Source organism: Sinocyclocheilus grahami, unplaced genomic scaffold (genome assembly GCF_001515645.1).
Source record: "Sinocyclocheilus grahami isolate Dianchi unplaced genomic scaffold, SAMN03320097.WGS_v1.1 scaffold121.1, whole genome shotgun sequence".
Taxonomy (NCBI): Eukaryota; Metazoa; Chordata; class Actinopteri; order Cypriniformes; family Cyprinidae; genus Sinocyclocheilus; species Sinocyclocheilus grahami.
The window spans coordinates 2,286,053-2,308,286 of NW_015505300.1; the positions used below are offsets into that span (position 1 = coordinate 2,286,053).

Consider the following 22,234-nt stretch of genomic DNA (forward strand, 5'->3'; position numbering starts at 1 on the left):
CCGTCCAGGGACCGGACATGAAGTTTCCAGAGGTCTGCCAAGGGGTGCCCCATCTCTGAGTCAGTAGATCCTTCCTCAGAGGAATCGGCCAAGGAGGGGCTGTCGTGAGGAGCATTAGTTCTGGGAACCAGGTCCAGGTAGGCCAATAGAGTGCCACCAACAGGACCTGCTCCTCGTCCTCCCTGACCTTGCACAGTATCTGTGCAAGAAGGCTCACTGGGGGAAATGCATATTTGCGAAGGCCCCGCGGCTGTGTGCCAGTGCGTTCGTGCAGAGTGTTGAACAGCCCAGGAATGTGAACAGCACGAAGCGACCTCAAATGCTTCTGACTCCAGAGGAGGAGGTGGCGGGCGAGTTGCGACATGCGATGGGAGCGCAGACCACCTTGTCGGTTGATGTACACAGCGGTCGCCGTGTTATCCCGGACTAGTACATGCTTGCCTCATAAGCGCCCTTTGAGACAGCTCAAGGTTAGGTGCACTGCCAGCAACTCTGAGGCAGTTGACGTGCCAGTTGTACGTGGCCCCCCAGCCGGTGGTTGAGGCATCCGCGTAAACCACAGTGTGTCTGAAGACCTGTTCTAGGGGCACTCCTGCCCTGAGAAACGCAAAGTCTGACCACGGGGTGAAGGTTTGGTGGCAGGCCGGTGTCACTTGCACCCGGTGAGTGCCGCATTGCCACTCCCACCTCGGGACTCGGCCATGGAGCCAGTGCTGAAGCGGTCTCATATGAAGCAGCCCCAGTGGCGTGACTGCCACCGTAGCTGCCATATGCCCCAGGAGCCTCTGAAATTGTTTCAGTGGGACCACCACCCTGCTCTTGAATGTATTCAAGCAGTTCAATACCGACTGAGCACGTTCCTGTGTGAGGCGTGCTGTCTGTTCGACCGAGTCCAACTCCATACAGAGAAAAGAGATCCTCTGCGTCGGGGAGAGTTTGCTCTTTTCCCAGTTGACCCGAAGGCCCAACAGGCTGAGGTGTGAGAGCACCAAATCCCTGTGTTCGCACAACTGATCCTGAGACTGCTTCGTCGAGGTAGTTGAGAATGCGAATGCTCTGTTCTCTCAAGGGAACAAGGGGTACCTCCGCAACTTACGTGAAGACACAGGGCAACAGGGACAGCCTGGAGGGCAGGACCTCGTACTGATATGCTCATCCTTCGGACGCGAACCACAGCAATGGTCTGTGGTGCGGAAGTGTTGACATATGAAGTACGCGTCCTTCAGGTCGACCGCTGCAAACCAATCTCGGGGACGGATGCACCCGAAGATGCGTTCCTGCATCAACATCTTGAATGGTAACCGGTGAAGGGCCCGGTTCAAGACACGCAGGTCCAAGATTGGTCATAACCCACCGCCTTTCTTGGGTACAATGAAGTAGGAGCTGTAAAACCCCATTTTCATATCGGCTGGGGGACCGGCTCTATCGCTTCCTTTGCCAGTAGGACTGCGACCTCCTCCCGCAAGACAGGACCATCGGCCGCCTTCACTGTTGTGAAGCGAATGCCACTGAACTTGGGGGGACGCCGGGCGAATTAATCTCATAGCCAAGCCTGACGGTTCGAAGGAGCCATCGAGACGGGCTGGGTAGCTCTAGCCAGCCTCCCAGACACCGCGCAAGTGGCATCAATGGAACTACAGGCGTACCCGCAGTGGGGCAATGTGGAAGAACGCAGGGACCCGGCCCGGGCGTCTCGTAGCCGGTCCGAGGCGGGGTCTGGTGTGTGTAACACTGACCTGCGTTCGAGCAGAGGGTGCGTGGGTAGTCCGGTGGTTCGTCCTCCTGATCCGCCCACTGGTGCTCACTGGCGAGAGAGGAGGGTGAGTGTGATACGCACTAGATCGTCCACAACCCCCCGTCCCCTCTGGGGACCCAAAAATAGAGGAATTGCTTATTGTCGAGTATTTGGGTACCACCAACCGAGAATCGTCCACAACCCCCCGTCCCCTCTGGGGACCCAAAAATAGAGGAATTGCTTATTGTCGAGTATTTGGGTACCACCAACCGAGAGGACAGTGGCGGAAAAAGATGAAAAGATTTTTCTGTTCTGCCGCCATGAGGAGAACTAGATCAAGGCAGAGGCAACAGAACTCCTCCCCTTGAGGAAACGGAGCTTGGCCCGCGACTCCGAGATGATCATCTTCCCGCAATGAGAAGATGACTCATCCACAAAAGCCACCTCAGCATATCCGACGTGACGTCGAGAGTGACCGACTGAAAGGGAACAGGAAGTGTACATAGTGAACAATTAAATTAACTAAATGTAGTTGAGTAAGAATAAAAAAGTTCTTGTGATTGCTTTGATTAACCACAGAAAAAAAGGACTTGATGAACATGGGTTAACACAACCTTTTTTTTTTAGCTGCTGGGTTACTAATAACTGAAGCACCATGATGACAAGTTTCAGTTAGTTTCATCTTCTCTCACACACACACACACACACACACACACAGAGAGAGACACACACACACAGTGGCAAGAATAAGTTTGAAAATATCTTGATTTTTGCATTAAAATGTGGTCTGATCTTTATATAACTTACAATTACAGACTAAACTAATAACACGCAAATATACTTGTACATTTTTACGATAGGAAAGTAAGTAAAACCTTTAATAACTTGTATTTTCTTGAATACATTCACAGCAGAATGGAGAAAGTATGCCAAACCCTGAATTTAGTAACTTGTGGATCTCCTTCAGCAGCAAAATCTTCACTACATGTTTTCTGTAGCTGCTAAAAAGACTTGAACAATTTTGGACCATCCCTCCCCACAAATGTTTCAGTTTATCAATATGTCTGGGTTGATAGTACAGCCTTCTTTAGGTTATGCCACAGCGTCTTGTTCACCATAAAGTTGACCCTATACAGGATTCAATGCATTTGTTATTGATGCAAGCCATTTGAAAGGCCATGGATTGCATAAATCAGGCTGAATCAGTTTATCGCAAGTTATCATAAAACCCCCATAGCTTTCTACAGCTTTATTCTTTAAAAACCATCCAGCACTAATTGCGAGTGGGTTTTTTCATGCTTCCTTTGACCCTGGTGCACCCTGCCAGTTTGGAAAAATCAGGTTCAAGATCTTGCTGGGAACTGGCTTCACAAAATCAACCTCTAATCATAGCCATTGTGTTCATGAATTGGTCTTTATGCATGTTCCAGTGTTACAAACTGCCGAAATACAGCCTGATTTTGTCTTCAAGCCTAGAGAATTAGATTTGAGCTTAATTTAGATCTTAGTTCTAGTAAAGATCAAGGAACAAACAAAAAAAAGAGAGAAAAGGGGAGTGTGTCTACAAACGAAATGTAGCATTAAATGCCTCTTATTTTATTTATTTTGTCTGCAGATTACAATGACAGAATCCGTGCTCTTCTTGCTGCAGTATGTCTCAGAGGATCTGGACAACCGAGAGAAGATCATTGTGATGGGCGACTGCTGTTATCTCAACCCTCTGGTCCGAAGGACATTTCGCTTTCTTGGTATGTCTTCACAGATGGAACGCACTAATTAGGGCAAATGTAGATTTAGACTTTTTCCCTTTCCTTGTGTATCAGAAGAAAGGAAAATCGAGATGTCAGACGCACATACAGTACTTGCGAGTTTCTTGTGTGGGACAGATGATACACTCATGGTTCATGTCAAAGCATTCTCTTAAATTATTTATATTTCTTTTGCAGAGAAGAGTTGAAGGGGAAAAGTATGGGATGTTCCTTGCCATGAAATCAGACCAGAAGGGAAGCGTAACCACAATTAGTGTCTTCATAATCAGGGCCCCCGGAACTCAATTTCTTACCAAATCAATAAAACAGGTGTTACATTTACTTTCTTTTTTAACCCTTTAAAACCGAGGTGTCCCGCCCAATGAAAAAAAAAAAAATTCATAATCAAATTACTAAGCAACCACTGAATGGAATAATACAAAATAGGTACAATTTTAAAGCTTAGAAACTCAATTAATGTATTTAATAGTTTTTCCTATTAGCTTGTAACTTTATGAAACATGCATAGAACTTGAAAAATGGCACAGTATTATTTTTAGAAAACTCTCCCAATTAAAAAGAGCCCAAATGCAACAATACGTTGATTAGAAGATATTCCTCATAGAGCTATAACACATAAAACCAGACAGGTGCAAGCAGAGCCGATCCTCCCTATAGGCAAAGTAAAAATAAAATAAACATTTTGAAAAGTAATCGAATGCTTGTCAGTATCTGTGCATTCCGTGACAGCATCCTTTCAGTCTAATCCTGCTGCTGTCTGTCATCATCTGTTAATCAAACAACAAAAGAAAATGAGAGAATTATTCACTGAATACTGTATAACTTTATGAACCCCCACCCCTCTGCAAAGTTTCGCTTAGGGCCTTTTTTAAATTAAATAAATACAACACACACACACACAACACTATACCTTTCATGTGGTGTTTTCTTTCGTAACTTCATAAAACAGGCTTCGATCTGCTTCGATTTTGAATGTTTCTTTATGAAGTTTGACATGCTGAATACGAATATAACATTACTTGTTTTTGTATCATTAACAGTGCTCATGAAAACAATATATGTTGACAACTTATATAAGCTAATCTGTTATTACTCATGCATACAAATTACATGGTACATGTATAATACTAGCTAACAATAGTTTAACAAACAGTTTCCAAAAGTGAGTTCAGAAGTGTACACTGGATTTTTGTCTTTTATGACTAGTTCCACAATGTTTTGAAATGTTCCAGAGAGCACTGGAACATTAGAGAATATTCCAAAATGTTACAGAAACTTACAGAACGTTCCCATCTGTCACAGAGTCGAACTCCGTGATTCCCTCTTCCGACCATCAGAGGGCTCCCTCACCCGAATATTGACTCATACACTCTCACACTACATTTCCCATCAGCCCCGTATCTGGCACTGATCACCTAGCCCAGCTGTAGCCCATCAGCTGGCCTATATAAACAGTCTGTTCCTTCCAGCTCATTGCGAAGTCTTGTTTTTACTGCGGTTTACATTTCAGAGCGGTTTTCTCTGTTTTGCCTGCCTGTTGTGACCCTGTCTGTACCTCGTTTATGATACTCTGCTACCTGCCTTCTGGATTATCCGCCTTGTCTCTAAATCGTGATTCATTGCCACCTGCCTCGACAACACCATCTAACGCCGCCATTACACACACTGTGGAGATACCAGCTCAAGTGAGTCCTCGTCTAGCCTTCCCAGAAAAGTCTGACGGTGATCCAGCGAAATGTAAAGGATTTATACTTCAATGCTCACTGTTTGTGGATCAACAACCCACGCTGTATTCTACCGAGGCTGGTAAGATCGCATTTGTTTGTTCATTACTAACTGGCAAAGCGTTAGAATGGATCACGGTGGTTGGTACCGCTTTCCCTTCATTTGTAATATTCTTGCAACGGTTCTGTGAAGTCCTTGATCAACCTAAATAGGGCAAGAACGCTGGCGATCACCTACTAGAACTCTCTCAGGGGAGAAGGACCGCGGCTGAATATGCTCTTTTCGCACTCCCGCGGCTCAGACTTCATGGGTCGATGACATGCTTAAAGTACTGTTTAGAAGAGGATTAAGTCATGAACTACAGTCTGAGCTGGCCTGCCGTGACGAGGGGAGAGATTTGAATAAATTTATCGAGCTTGCCATCCAGATTCACAACCTCATCAGATTGCAAAGACCCAACACTCGTAGCAACTCCCTGTACCCGCTGCCACAGATGAAATGGAACCCATGCAAGTTAATTCTTCCCACCTATCAGTGGAAGAGAGAAATCGTTGACTAACCCAATATCTCTGTTGTACTGTGGACAGTCGGGTCATCTACTAATCTCCTGTCCCTCAAGGCCACACTCTGAGTCTCAGGCATCGGTGAGTTTTCCTGTTGATGCACTTAATGCAGATCTGTGTGTTACGGTACCTATCACTGTAAATGGCCATCAAATCACTGCCAATGCCCTATTGGATTCTGGAGTGGCTGGAAACTTTGTCTAAAGAATTCGCTCATCAAAATAATATCTCTCTAATCCGTTGCTCCTCTCCTTTGACAGTTGAAATGATAGATGGACGCCCACTGGGCTCAGGACGAGTTACATTCATAACACAGGAACTTCAGATGCGGACTGGTATTCATTCAGAAAATATTAAATTCTACATCCTACCCACACCTCACACGCCTGTCATCCTTGGTCTACCCTGGCTTCGCAGACACATTCCTCGCATCTCATGGAAAGAAGGTCAGATCACCAGACGGAATAATTCATGTTACCCCAAATGTCTTGCTAATGTCTCACTGCTGTCTGTCCAGTCCATTACTGTATCAGAGGAGAAACCACATAACCTCAACCTCCCTCCTGAATACACCAACCTGTCGGTGGCCTTCAGTAAAGTCAAAGCATCTAAATTGCTACCTCATCATGTCTGTGATTGTGCCATCGACGTACTTCCAGGTACAACACCCCCTAAGGGTCGTATCTTTCCGCTATCCCAGCCTGAATCGGAAGCCATGAATCAGTACATCGAGGAGGAGTTAACCAAGGGCTTCATACGGCCTTCGACATCACCTGCTTCTGCTGGGTTCTTCTTCGTGCATCAATGCATGGCCGAGGTTTGAAAGAGATTACTGTTAAGTTTCGATACCCCCTACCTCTGGTCCATGCAGCCCTGGAACAACTGAGAACTGCCAAATACTACACCAAGCTCATTCTTCGCAGTGCTTACAATCTTATCCGCATTAGAGAGGGGGACGAATGGAAGACGGCTTTCTCTACTAGTACCGGGGCATTATGAATATTTGGTCATGCCCTTCGGCCTGGTCAACAGTCCATCAGTCTTCCAAGCCTTCATGAATGACGTGCTCAGACACATGCTAAACAAAATAGTCATTGTATACATCGATGATATTCTGATATTTTCAGATACTCTTAAAGAACACATCCAACATGTCAGAGCTGTACTCAAACGACTCATTCACCGCAAACTATATGCTAAAGCGGAGAAGTGCGAGTTTCACAGAACTTCCATTACATTCCTGGGGAACGTCATTAGTCCGGAAGGAGTCACCATGGATGAAAATAAGGTCAAGTCAGGTCTCCGTTGGCCACAACCTTCCACCCTGAAAGAACTTCAACACTTTCTTGGTTTCGCCAACTTTTACCGATGCTTCATTAGGAACTTTAGTTCTGTTGCTAACCCTTTAATGTCCATGGTTAAGAGGGGAACCAACTGCCTCAAGTGGCCCAGCACAGCCATTCAAGCTTTTGAACAGCTTAAGCAGCGATTTGTCACCGCCCCCATTCCACGTTATCCTGACCCCGAACTCCCCTTCGTCGTGGAAGTGGATGCTTCTAATACTGGCCTGGGTGCTGTTCTATCTCAAAGGCAAGGTTCACCTCCTAAACTATACACATGTGCATTCTATTCCAGGAAATTAAGCATGGCAGAGAGGAATTATGATGTCGGAGATCAGGAACTCTTAGCCATGAAAGCAGCTTTTGAAGAGTGGCGTCACTGGTTAGAGGGGTCTACACATCCATTCACAGTGTTTACAGATCATAAGAACCTGGAATACCTGAAAGCCGCAAAAAGACGCAAGCTCGCTGGTCACTATTCTTCCCTCGTTTCAAGTTTGTAGTCACTTAGCTCTATCCAGACAGTATGAACCCGACCAATCTCCACAACTTCCTGAAACGGTTTTGTCCCCCGACCTCATTGTTGCTCCCGTGGGATATCATTACTGAGCTTGAACAAGCCAACACCCAGTCCGAAGTACCAGTTGAATGCCCCCCAAATCTTTGTCCCTGAAATTGAGTCCTAGAACATGTTCATTCTCTGCCCAGTTCTGGTCATCCTGGTATTAACGCCACCATCCATCTCCTGCAAAACCGCTTTTGGTGGTCCTCCCTGTCTAAAGATTCCATGTTTGTTCACCAATGTCAAACCTGCAATATTCAAAAACCATCACGTCAACTACCAGCCGGGCTGCTCCAACCTCTTCCAATTCCACAACATCCCTGGTCACATCGCAATTGACTTTGTCACCGATCTACCATCCTCCAATGGTCACACAACCATCATCGATAGATTCTCTAAAGCCTGCCGCCCCATACCACTTCCCACCGCCCTACAGACAGCTGAACATCTCTGCAACCAGGTTTTCCGATTCTACGGGCTACCAGAGGATATAGTTTCTGATAGAGGTCCCCAGTTTACTTCACGGGTCTGGTCAGCATTCTTCAGGATGCTTGATGTAAATGTAAGCCTAACGTCTGGTTATCATCCTCAATCAAATGGTCAAACCGAAAGATTAAACCAAGAACTCATCCGTTTCCTTCGATCTTACTGCAGTCACCATCAGAACGATTGGAGTCGCTACCTGATATGGGCAGAGTATGCTCAGAATTCCATTCAAAAATCCTCTACTGGTTTGACCCCCTTTCAATGCATCCTTGGATTTCAACCGCCCCTCTTCCCCTGGTCTGGAGAACCCACTAATGTCCCTGCAGTCAATGACTGGTTACTCAGAAGTGAAGAAACCTGGAATCAGGCTCACACTCACCTCAAGCATGCCATTCGTCGACAGAGAACAGGCTGATCGTCATCGCCGTCCTGGTCCGGAGTACGGTCCTGGTCAGTGGGTGTGGCTATCCACTAGAGACTTACGTCTTAGGCTGCCCTGCAAGAAACTCAGTCCCAGGTACATGGGCCCATTTCAAATTATTAGACCAATCACACCTGTTTCTTTCCGCCTTGCCCTGCCTAATCATTATTGTATTTCTCCTACATTCCATGTATCTCTACTCAAACCCACTGGTGGTCCGAATGAGGAGGTGTCCGGTGACCAGGGCCCCCTGCCCATCATGGTAGATGGCGAGGAGGCGTACCAGTTTCAAGAACTTCTTAACTCCAGGCGCCGGGGAAGAATTCTCCAGTATTTGGTCGATTGGGAAGGGTACGGTCCGGTCCGGAGGAGCGTTCCTGGGTTAATGCAGATGACATTCTCAACCCCAACCTTGTGGAGGAGTTCCACGGCACCCATTCGGATAGGCCGGCCCCTCGACCGCGTGGGAGACCCTGGTGTCGCCCGCCTCCTCACATCAGGAGACGCTCGCAGGGAGGGGGCTCTGTCACAGAGTCGAACTCCGTGATTCCCTCTTCCGACCATCAGAGGGCTCCCTCACCCGAATATTGACTTACACTCTCACACTACATTTCCCATCAGCCCCGTATCTGGCACTGATCACCTAGCCCAGCTGTACCCCATCAGCTGGCCTATATAAACAGTTTGTTCCTTCCAGCTCATTGCGAAGTCTTGTTTTACTGAGGTTTACATTTCAGAGCGTTTTTCTCTGTTTTGCCTGCCTGTTGTGACCCTGTCTGTACCTCGTTTATGATACTCCGCTACCTGGCTTCTGGATTATCCGCCTTGTCTCTAAATTGTGATTCATTGCTACCTGCCCTGACTTTTAGCCTGTTTACTGACAATGATTGTTTGCCCCCCTGTCAGTGTGTTTGCTGGTATGTGACCATTGCCTGTTTGACCACGATTGTAAAGAAAGCCTGCTTATGGATCCCACTCGGGAGTGATGCTTCGTTACACCATCCTTGTAAAAGCATATCTTTAAAAAAAAAAGTACAAAAACTTGTCTGTACTAATCCAATGTTTCATAACTAATGACAGAAGTTCTAAAATTTACCTGACCTAAACATTTACCAAAATATTGATGCTACGTAAAAATAAATAGTGCAATAATGATTAACACTTAATTAACAAATATAAGTGAAACAATTCTGTTACATTGTGTTATACATGAATTGCAGTGGCAAAGTAATATTGTATAGTTTTAGTAAAATATACTAGATTGTGGTAGTCTGCTCCATCTTCCAAAATCTAGCATTTAAAACCTAACCCACAAAAAGATGAATTAAAAAAACCCCAGCATCCTTAGCATGAACCCTTAATGGGTTCATCCTGAAACAAACACTGTAATTGTCAAGTGGCATCACCATTTACAAAGTTTCAATGTGCAGAACTCTCCCACTTGATAAGACAGCCCACTACAAGAATTCCACCAGACTCCACTCATTGACCATACTTGCTTTCTTTTATTTTTCAGATTTGTTTTGATGCAGTGATCAATCAGCCAGTCATTAGTCAAGCAGGTGAAAAACCTTTAGACAAATACAAACACCACTGTAAGAGCAATAATAAATAGAATAAAAAATACCAAGCAAAACTTGCATACAAAAGTTCTTTTTTTAAATTAATAAAGAATATCATACAAGTAGACAACAGATATTTAACCGTTTATACTTTTACATACCAAACACACTACTTTAAGTAAATTATTTTAAACATCCTTTTTACAACTTTTAAATTCAAATATACTCTCTATATAGAAAACCAGACCTAATTCACAAACCAAACTAATACAAAACTAATATTCAAATACAACATGATTGAACAAAACAACCCAAGTACAAAATATTAAGCTCACCGGCTGCTTCTTCAGTCTGTTGTAGTAGCTTAACTCTGCACAAAAAGGAATCATTTTCCTTGTTCAAACCACTGCTACTCTACATAAAGTCTGTTCTGTCCTGCTAATTAATAGATTAACTTAACTACCTTCACCTGGTGTTCTCTCACTAGTGAGTTCTAGTGCGCACTGGCTTGTGCACTCTAGTTAGGAAGGGCGGAGCAAGAGCAACCAACAGTTTGCCACAACAGTAATTGTAGTAATGCAGTAGGTGTTAAAGAGATGTTGTATAGTTTTTGCATTATTCCAGCAAAGTAAATCACTGTCTTGTCTGTTATGCTGCTCCTCTTACTTCCTATGTAAGCATGCAATCATGTAGTTTTACGAACCAAATGACTACACTTGAATTTTGTTGTGAGAACATCTCGGCTGAAATTCAATGCTGTGCCATATTAGATTGCTGGTTAAAATGGAGTCCTCTGGAGCATAACGAATAAGTTTGTTAATGTGGGGGCCGATGGAGGAGCTGTGTGAGTAAACTGACAGTGGTACTGCTCATTGTAAACTAGTTTAACTCGGCTGCTTCTCCAAGCTCATAGAAAACATTCAATGTGACAAAGCTGCCCACGCTTACATTACGATTTGAGTCCCATTCTGCTTTCGTGCCTAATATTCTGGTTGTAAAAAATATGTAGACTCACCCGGCACTGAATGGGCTGTCATTTTACATGATGTGATTACAGTTTGGCATCACTGAGATTTTCAGAATTAGTTTCCTTTTTTTTAAAGAATAGGCATTACATTTATTATGAAGAAAATTATGTGCAATTAATCATCCCACTTGACCAGTATGCAAACGTACCGTTCAAAAAAATGTAGGTCAGTATGACACATTATATACAAAAGTGACATTTATAATGTTACAAAATATTTATATTTCATATAATTCAATTTTTTTTTACTTTCTATTCATCCTGAAAAAGAATCCAGAAAAAAGTGTATCACAATTTCCACAAATATTAAGCAGCACAACTGTTTTCAATACTGATAATAATAAAAAAATGTTTCTTGAGCACCAAATAAGCATATTAGAATGATTTCTGAAGGATCATGTGACACTGAAGACTGGAGTAATGGCTACTGAAAATTCAGCTTTGCCCTCAGAAGAATGAAATTCATTCTGAAATATCTTAATATAGAAAATAGTTATTTTGAATGGTCATAATATTTCACAATATTGCTGTGTTTACTGTATTTTTGATCAAATAAATGCAGCCTTGATGAGAATATAGGACTTCAAAATCATAAAATCTTAAATTCTTAATCTTCTAAATATTAAAATCTCAATTCCATATCTAAGACTGAAATTCTAGATTTGTGTCTTTGTGTTCCTCCAGGTGTGTACGCATTTGGCCTCTTTGCCACAGATATCTTTGTAAATGCCGGGCAGGTGGTTACGGGAAATCTGTCTCCATACTTCCTGACGGTGTGCAAACCCAACTACACTGCGCTGGGGTGCCAACAGGTGGTGCGTTTCATCAACCAACAGGAAGCATGCACAGGCAACAAGGATGATATTTTACACGCTCGCAAATCCTTCCCATCCAAAGAGGCGGCCATCAGTGTTTATGCGGCTCTTTATGTTGCTGTGAGTAAACTTGACATATACACAAAACAAAAGAAAGAGATGAATTAAACTCTGTGGTTTCTGATTCATTCTAATAATTTTTTTAGTCTAAACAATAAAAAAATTAATTCGATGCAAACCTGGTCCAAAGCTATATGCTTTGTGGTTTGAAATCTTGCAATTTATGAAGGCTGCTTATGCACAAGTTAATCAGGAGAGAGAGAAAAAACAGCCTGTACTGCAAATAAGGGTCAGACAGAAGGTGGAAAAAGATTATTTAAAACTAAATTATGACACAAAAAGCTAATCTAACATTATAAGTAGAACAATAATTAAAAATCAAACAATAATTAAATAGCTTGATGTAATATGATATGATGTTTAAAATAAATAATATAATAAGACCCCTTTGTAAAGCATGCATGGCTTTTGCAAGTGGTGATGGGTAGACTTTATAAAAGTACAGTATATTTAATGACTGAGGGCATTGTGTCCTTCTTGATATTTAGTCTGTACATTACTGATTATTCAAACTGACATTGTGATTATGCTTATCTTGTAAAATTGTTGTCCAATTTAAGATTTTAGAGAGAGCATAAAAGGATTTTGCTCCAACATCACTTCAAATTCTGATGAAAAAAGCCTTTTATCCATGCTGTGGTATTGATCCAGGCATGAATTTGGCTTCATAACATGTTTTTTTTTCAAAAATGGTACCATTTTTTACAAGCATAAAAAGCCATTTCAATTTATTCCTGAAGTCCAAGGGCTTCAAGGCCTGTCCCATTGTAACAAATTAGTCCACTGAAGGCGAGCGTAAGTGAGAACCCAAGTGCTGTTTATTTACAAAGATGATCCAAACAATAATCCGTAACTTGACTTGACATGAACAGACTTGACTTGACATGAACAGACTTGACGAGGCATGAACAAACTAGACTCACCGACAGCGGGTTACAACATCAATACACAACGAAGACTATGGGAACATGATGGCTACTTATATCAGACAACGAGGGTCACATGACAAGAACAAACCAATGGGAAACGAGACACATGACTAGGACAACCAATCAGAACATGACACATACACAAGGCAGAGAGACATGAGGCAATGGAAGCATGACACTAACAGCAGGAAACAATTACAAAATAAAAGACATGGAAAACATGAACATGAAACAAAACCCAAACACCACATTACATATCCCCCCCCTCTAAGGGCGGCTCAAGACGCCCAAACAAAACCCAAAAAGTCCAGGAGGGTGGTGGAGTGGAGGCGGAACTGGGGGAGGGTTGGAGGGCCAGGCCCGTGAAGAGGAACAGGCAGAGCGGGGAGCCGTGGCAGAGCAGGTAGATCGGGCAGCCATGGCGGAGCAGGCAGAGCGGGCAGCCATGGTGGAGCAGGGACCCATGGCGGAGCAGGCAGATCAGGCAGCCATGGCGGAGCAGGCAGAGAAGGGAGCCATGACGGAGCAGGCAGATCGGGCAGCCATGGCGGAGCAGGCAGAGCAGGGAGCCATGGCGGTGCAGGCAGATCAGGGAGCCATGGCGGTGCAGGCAGAACAGGCAGCCATGGCGGTGCAGGCAGAGCAGGGCGGCCGGGGGATGACGGCAGAGCAGGAAGCCATGGCGGAGCAGAGACATGGACAGACCACTTGATTGTGATGGAGCAAGCAGAGAGTTCTTGAATGGACTCCTTGGCCGTGAAAGGACAGATAGTGAGTTCATGAACGGCCTCCATGGCCGTGGCAGGACAGACAGTGAGTTCATGAACGGCCTCCGTGGCCGTAACAGGACAGGCTGTGAATTCATGGACGACCTCCATGGCCATGACAGGACAGACAGTGAGTTCAAGAACGGCCTCCCTGGCTGTGACAGGAGAGACAATGAGTTCATGAACGGCCTCCATGGCCGTAACAGGACAGACAGTGAGTTCATGAACGGCCTCCATAGTCATGACAGGGTAGACAGTAAGTTCATGGACGGCCTCCATGGCTGTGACAGGGCAGGCAGTGAGTTTGTGAACGGCCTCCGTGGCCGTGACAAGACAGTTTGTGAGTTCGTGAACGGCCTCTGTGGCCGTGACAGGGCAATCTGTGAGTTTGTGAACAGCCTCTGTGGCCGTGACAGGGCAGACAGTGAGTTCGTGAACGGCCTCCGTGGCCATGACAAGACAGTCTGTGAGTTTGTGAGCAGTCTCTGTGCCCGTGACAGGGCAGTCAGTGAGTTCGGAAGCGGACGCCACCACCTCAGGAGGTTCTGGAGTGGATGCCGCCACCTCTAGAGATTCTGCAGCGGATTCATGCACAGGAAAGGCCCTTGGTGCAGACTCATGGATAGAAAAGGCCTCAGGGACAGACTCATAAGCAGGAGAGGCCACTGGGGCAGATTCATAGACAGGAGAGGCCTCTGAGGCAAATTCATAGACAGAAGAGTCCTCTGGAGCGGACTTGTGGACAGGAGAGGCCCCAGGAGCAGACTCGTGGACAGGAGACGACTCTGGAGCGCAGTGTGCAGCCCACACGCTCAAAATGGTGACCGCCATTACAGGAAGGGCAGCAGAGTGTGACATGACCTCTAAGATGGCGGGGCTTGAGAGCGCTGATTTTACCAGGGGTGCCTGCAGCTCGCACTGACATCAGAGGTGGGTCCATCACACTCGCAATCAGACCTTTCAGTCCAAGCCCAAGCTCTGCGTCCGACTCAGGCGTGGCGGCCATCTTGGCCGGGTACTCAGGCGGGGCGGCCATCTTGGTGGTGGTCATCTTGGCTGGGGACTCAGGCTTAACGTGAACAGACACTGAAATGGCGGCCATGTCATGACGAGACTCTGGAAGATCAGTTGAGACGTGACGAGACTCTAGAAGGGCGGCCATTTTGTGAAGAATCTCTTGATGTGTCAGCATGACGTGAGCAAGCTCTGGCTTGGCAGACGTGACGTGAGCAGACCCTGGGGTAGCAGACATGACGTTAGCAGACTCTGGCTTGGCAGACATGAAGTGAACAGGTTCTGACTTGATAGATATGACATGAGTAAACTTTGACTTAACTGGCATGATGTGAGCAGGTCCTGGAGTAGCAGGCGTGACGTTAGGAGGCTTTGGCTTGGCAGACATGATGTGAGCAGGCTTTGGCATAGCAGACATGACGTGAACAGACCCTGGAGTAGCAGGCATGACGTGAACAGGCTTAGGCTTGGCAGGCATGACGTGAGCAGACTTTTGGGAAGTGTCCTGTTCCTTCTCCATGACACCCACAGTGAAAGCAGATCCACTCAACCGCAGAGCAAAGTCTATATACTCGGCAAGGGACCAGTGAACCTTTCCCCCAGGAAGCTGGGAGCAAATGGGCTCGTATAATCCATGACGAAAAATGTCTTTGAGCGCCACGTCATTAAAATCCACATGGTTAGAAAGTTCAAGAAACTCAATAATATAGTCCTCAATAGCCTGATCACCTTGACGAAGGCGGAGGAGACGAACAACTGCTGGGTTCATTTTAGGGTGGTCGTGTATTCTGTAACGAATTAGTCCACTGAAGGCGAGCATAAGTGAGAACCCAAGTGCAGTTTATTTACAAAGGTGATCCAAACATCCCAACAATAATCCGTGACTTGACTTGACATGAACAGGCTTGACTTGACATGAACAGACTTGACTTGACTTGACTTGACTAGGCATGAACAGACTTGACGAGGCATGAACTGACGAGGCATGAACAGACGAGGCATGAACAGATGAGGCATGAACAGACTAGACTCACCGACAGCGGGTTACAACATCAATACACGACGAAGACTATGGGAACATGATGGCTACTTATATCAGACAATGAGGTTCACATGACAAGAACAAACCAATGGGAAACAAGACACATGACTAGGACAACCAATCAGAACATGACACATACACAAGGCAGAGAGACATGAGGCAAGGGAAGCATGACACTAACAGCAGGAAACGATTACAAAATAAAAGACATGGAAAACATGAACATGAAACAAAACCCAAACACCACATTACACCCATCTACATAGCACTCATTTTGGACACAGAAAATAGATTTTCCCGAAGTCTTTAAGTTGCTTTGCCTAGCTCTCTGATTTTCGATCATGTAAACATCTGAGGTGATCTGTATGATTTAATACAGGGGTGTCCAATCCTGCTCCTGAAGGGCCACTGTCCTCCAGCTCCAACCCCAGTTAAACATACCTGTATCTCCTAATCAAGGTCTTCAGGATTACTAACTAACTTCCAGGCAGGTATATTGGAGCTAAACTCTGTAGCGCATTGGCCCTAAAGGAGCAGGATTTAGCAGCCCTGATTTAAAGGGGTCATATGATGCGAATTCAAGTTTTCCTTTCTCTTTGGAGTGTTACAAGCTCTTGGTGCATAAAGAAGATCTGTAAAGTTGCAAAGACTAAAGTCTCAAATCCAAAGAGATATTCTTTATAAAAGCTAAGAGTCAGCCACGCCTACCTAAAACGTCTCGTTCTAACACGCCCCCACATATCTACATCACTATGTGGAAATATTAGCATAATGCCGCCCAAATATGCTCGCAAAGAAAGAAGGCGTGGTTTCAGAAACAGCAGTGTTGATGCAGCCATGTCAAGGAGACGCTGTGTGATTCAATACGAAAGCAAAAGCACTTTATTTGGCCTTCCGGAAATAGATGCAATTAGGAATTATTGGTTAAGATATATTTACAACAGAACAGCACAACCCAGATGTTCTAATTTGTGCAACGCATTTTATGGACGACAGTTTTTGAACCTAGAAGAGTACAAGGCTGGCTGTGCACAAAGGCTATTTCTAAAAAAAAAAAAGGTCAATTCCGACTTTGATATGACAATCTGGCGCTTCTGAATCAGCGACTGTAAGTATGTTCTGTTACTAGTTTAAGTATTTGCTATTGACTGTTCAAATGTGGAGTTTTGCACAGCACAGAGTAACACGTCATGTGTGTGTGTGTGTGTGTGTGTGAGGGGAACAGGGTCACATCACAGGAGAGTGAACTGCCTGTCAGAAATCATAGCACGTCAGCTGTCTTAAGCGCGGCTTGTGTACTGCATCATCACTGTGTCTGTCACGCGACTCTGTTGCCCTTTCGGGCTTGAACTGATGGTAAAACTAACGACATTATTAACTGTCTTGATATTTACTTTGAAAGCTTGAAGCTCGCGATTATGGTAAGGGGCTTTACATTTCCGACTCATGCTTGTGGTGTTCGGCCAATCACAATGCACTGGGTCAGTTGGCCAATCAGAGCAGACTGCGCTTGTCAAAGGAGGGGGCTTTGTTGAAAACGACGTGCTTGAGAGAGGCGGGGCATAGAGGACCTACAATAATGTACAGTATTTGAAAAATAATGTGTTTTTTGAACATTAAAGCATGTCAACATATTCTGTTACACCAAATACACAAAATAATGATCTTTAAAATAGCATCATATGACCCCTTTAATGCAATCCAAAGCTTTGTAGAAATGCATCTAAAAAGTCACACAAAGTCAGATCCATTAGACATTAGGCAATGTCACGAGTTAATGTACACAGCATTTTGTCCAATGCCAGAAATGTCTGTAGCAAGACATGGAAATAAATAAATAAATAAGAATCATGTAAGTACATATTTCTCCTAGCAACCTTGAAACCTTAATCATGCCAATCAAATTAATTACTCAGCATGACTCCAGTCATTCAATAAATCATAAATGATTTACATTCGGAATAGGCATGTTTTAATGCTAACAGCCTCAAGGCAGATGGTAAACAGTCCAAACTGGTCTTCTAGGAGATTAATTGGTTCCAATGACAATAATAAAATGAATAACTTCCTTATAGACCGATTTTGTTTTTCATCTGTCCTATGCAAATGTCATTGTGTCACAGAGTTAGAGGTTAGGAGGAGAATCAATAGATCCAGCATGCCTAAGGGCTGCTCTATTACTTAATTACCTCATTATGCCTGTGATGGAATATCAAATTGGCACTTCACCTGAAAATCATAATTCTGTCACTATTTAATCATTCACCCTTGTTCCAATCCCATTTCCTGTTATCTTTGTCCAGTGTAGCACAAAAGTACAAATTTAAAAGCTCTAAAATATGTCAGAACACTGACAGTTTGCATCTAGCTCACATTGAGGTTAAATGAAACAAATCTTCATATCTGCTTTTTTGGTTAAAAAAAAGTGAGTTTTGAATTAGATAAGAATGAGTAAGTAATGTCAGGGTTTCTGCAGGTCTTAAAAAGATCTGACATTTTTTGTTTGAATATGAGATGATGTTTGAAGAAATTTGTTTGAAGATGAGAATATTTTCTTTACTTGGTCTAAAAAAAAAGGTCTTAAAAAGTCTTAAACTTACCATCATAAACTCTGCAGAAACCCTGGTAGTGTTTACACATTGGTTACATAGTTGAATTTTGAAATTATTATCGTATGATATCGGATATTTAATTGCACATGCTTACACTTAATTATACATTTAGATGATCTTTGTCATCATCAAACGCTCACTTAAAGTTAATGTCTAAAACATCACTAATAATGTAATAAAACTGTTAAATGTAATCTTGAGCAAATCTAAATATCCATTTTCCATACTGTACATTATAAAGTTGTGAAGCCTAAATCACTTGCAACATTTCAAATGATTGACTTTTAATTTTTAATTTTTAGTATCGACCATTTATCGTTAATTGGCCATTTCATGGAAAGAATTATCAGCTTATCGCATTGGTCAGAATTTTAATCAGTGTATCCCTAGACCTATAAAATCTGAACTTCCTCAGGAACAATTAAAAGGAAGCTTGGAAGAATGCTGCTGGTGCTCCTTGCTCAAGAAATTAATAGTTGTACTTGATCAAATCCTCCCAGTGAGATGAATGCCACCTTCCCTCTTTCCCTCTTTCCCCCGAGGCTTGATTCAGGACAAAAGCAAAGCAGGTCGCCTTCAAATACCACCAGACTTGCCTTCAAATTCCACCCTTCCAGTCAGTGCCAATGTCTTGGATAAATGAAACGATGTAGCTGAACCATGGATATGTATTTCATTTGCAATGCACCTGCAACAGCATTAGACACATTCAAATGTTTACATACACTGATCAGAGTAATTGGTGCATGTTAATGTGCAGTTTATTATTGTGAACGCCACTGTTTAAATGGTCAAACTAAAACCTGTGTTTTCAGACAAACATCCCCACACGTGAGCAGGGAATGAATGAGCTATGAAAAGCATTTACACAGCTGTTAGGATGAAGATGTATTACAGAGTGCTCTGTTTTTTCCTCAGATGTACATCACATGCTCGGTGAAGGCCAAAGGGACACGGCTGGCCAAACCGGTGCTCTCTCTGGGGCTCATTTGTCTGGCCTTACTAACTGGGATTAATCGAGTGGTGGAGTACCGCAACCACTGGTCTGATGTCATTTCTGGCTTCATCATCGGAGGAGCCATTGCTGTTTTTATGGTGAGGTCACTTCTGACACACTAATAGTAAAGGTTCAAATGCAATTCATATGCATACTTACGTGAAGATGCATACTTGTTGATTCATTCAGTTGTTGATCTTATTGAATTTTTACAAATGCGAGTACTGAGTGATTTTAATTAACTGTTTGTGGTTATTTTGTGAGGATGCTTTTAATAATATAATGTTTCATTATAGCAATTATCGTTCAAAAGTTTGGGGTGGGTACAATTTTTTGAAATATTTTTGGAAGAAGTCTCTTATGGCTGCATTTATTTGACCAAAAATACAGTAAAAACAGGAATATTGTGAAATATTATTACAATTTAAAATAACTGTGTTCTATATTAATTTATTTTAAAATGTAATGTATTCCTGTGATGGCAAAGTTAAATTTTTAGCAGTCATTACTGCAGTCTTCAGTATCACACGATCCTTCAGAAATCATTCTAATATGCTGATTTTGTGCTCAAGAAACATTTATTATTATTATTATCAATGTTGAAAGTTGTGCTGCTTAATATTCTTGTAGGAACCGTTTTCAGGATTCTTTGATGAATTAAAAGTAATAATAAAAGCATAATTCATGAAGTAAAGTTTTACAATCAAGAAGAAATTACATATGGCTAGGTAATTAGGTCAGGCCACAGAATAGGGCACATTTGTAGCTTCCTCTTCAATAAAACACTACAGTTTGTGCTGTGCTGGGCACACTGTTGTGTAAAGAATGCACAGTGAAGATGAGAAACCCATTGTGACCGTTAGAGAAGGGTCACACATCAGCTCATGCCTGCTTGCCTCACATTAGGCATAACAGCATTGTGAGTGAGTTTGTGGAAGCATGGATATTTTAATTTCTGTGGTGCTGTAGTCATACTGTACAAGATGTGCACTGACCTATTTCTGCTGTTTGGGTGGGTTGGGGGAGGGGGTGCAGGGAGGAAGGTGAATATAGCCATCAAACTCATGGTCAGATCAAATCTTATAATGCATCACATCATCAGGATGCAGTAAAAGGGAACAACAGTTTGTGCTTAACTAAATGTATTGCAATGCCCTTGCAAATGTCGAGCTCTTGAATATTTTAGCTTTTAATGTTGTTCTAGTGTACACTTTACAATAAGGTTCACAAATTCCCTTCATACAGTGGGTATAGAAAATAATCTTTAAAATAATTTCTGGCAGAGGGCAGCAGATTTTCCTCAAGAATTTGACGGTATTTTGCCCCATCCATTTTTTCTTCTATCCTGACAAGTGCTCCAGTCCCTGCTGCAGAGAAACACCCCCATAACAGGACATTTCCACCTCCGTGCTTTACTGGAGGAATGCTGTTATTTGGATGGTGTGCTGTATTTGATTTCCGCCAGACATATCTTTTGGTGTTGAGGCCAAATAGCCTAATTAACTTATAGTCTCACCTGCTTCGGAATCTTCAAGGTGCAAAAGCTCAGTCATGACTACATATGGCTTTTCTTGAGGAGTGGCTTTTTTCTTGCAACCCTCCCATACAAGCCACATTTGTGGATAATTTGTGATATTGTTGACCACAGCTGATCACAGTTGAAAGTCAATTGGCTTTGTGTACCATTGAGAACGTGATTAGCTACACCTGATTGAGTTTACAATTCATTTTTAGGAGGGGGGTGATCCTTTTTCCAACTCTCTTTTAAAAATAAAATTATTTATTATTGTCTTTTTTTTTTGTTGGTGTTATATCTTTCACTTGCATGTTATAAGTTATCCAGAGTAAATATAGCTGGATAAAACAAAAACTGTGTCCGTCTTCATTTCAGGTTGCAAAGCAACAGAATTTGATTATTTTAAAGGGGGTGATTCTTTTCTGTACCCACTGTAAATACATTGTTAGTAACAAGTCATGTTAATAAACAGTCTACAAACATGAATAACATATCAATTGATGTTCAGATTGTTTCCACCTTAGAATTAAATTTACCAATAGCTCAAATCTGTGCCCAAATGGTGAATTAGCATTATTCATCCTTTGTGTGTTAGCTGCTACATAAACTTATGTGTACATATGTAGTATAAATTAGCATTACAATAAATACATACATAAATAAATAAATAAAGCTATTTACAGCCATAGTTCATTGGTAGTTCATGTTAACTAATTAAGCTGTTAATGTGAAGAGATGCATTAGTATATGCGTAAGTTAACATTAACAAAAAATTAAGTAATCCTGAACAGTGGCGTTGTTCATTGTTAGTTCATGTTAACTTATGCATTAACTAATGTTAACTAATACAACCTTATTGTAAAATGTTACCTAAATTATTTAGTTATTAAAAAATACTCACTTCTATATTCACTCTTTGTTCTAAACAAATCATAATTTTGAATGAATTGATTGAGTAACTGATTCAGTGACCTGTGTATTATAACTGTGGTTATAATTCGGCGCATTACAAGGTGCATTACAAGGCATAATTAGTGCATTAAGACTACATTTATAATGCATTATATAAAGGCTTTAAGTAAAGTGGTTAAGCCAACTGTTGGACAACAATGTTCAGTACATCACAAAAAAAAAATATATATATATATATTTTATTTATTAGGCATAAAATGTATTTGACATGATCAACAAACAAAAGACAATGACAACAGAGCAGTCTCACACGAGTGACA

General features: G+C 42.7%; 1 protein-coding gene across 2 annotated transcripts in view; it reads left to right on the forward strand.

The window, feature by feature from the left end:
- The window catches only part of LOC107589876 (phospholipid phosphatase-related protein type 5-like), a 36,338-nt gene that overhangs the window by 7,783 nt on the left and 6,321 nt on the right, over positions 1 to 22,234 (forward strand). For both annotated transcript variants that reach the window (XM_016278450.1, XM_016278451.1), the window contains 3 exons: positions 3,351 to 3,483; positions 11,875 to 12,125; positions 19,408 to 19,584. In XM_016278450.1, coding sequence (XP_016133936.1) covers positions 3,351 to 3,483; positions 11,875 to 12,125; positions 19,408 to 19,584 — 561 coding nt within the window. The remainder of the gene's footprint in view (positions 1 to 3,350; positions 3,484 to 11,874; positions 12,126 to 19,407; positions 19,585 to 22,234) is intronic.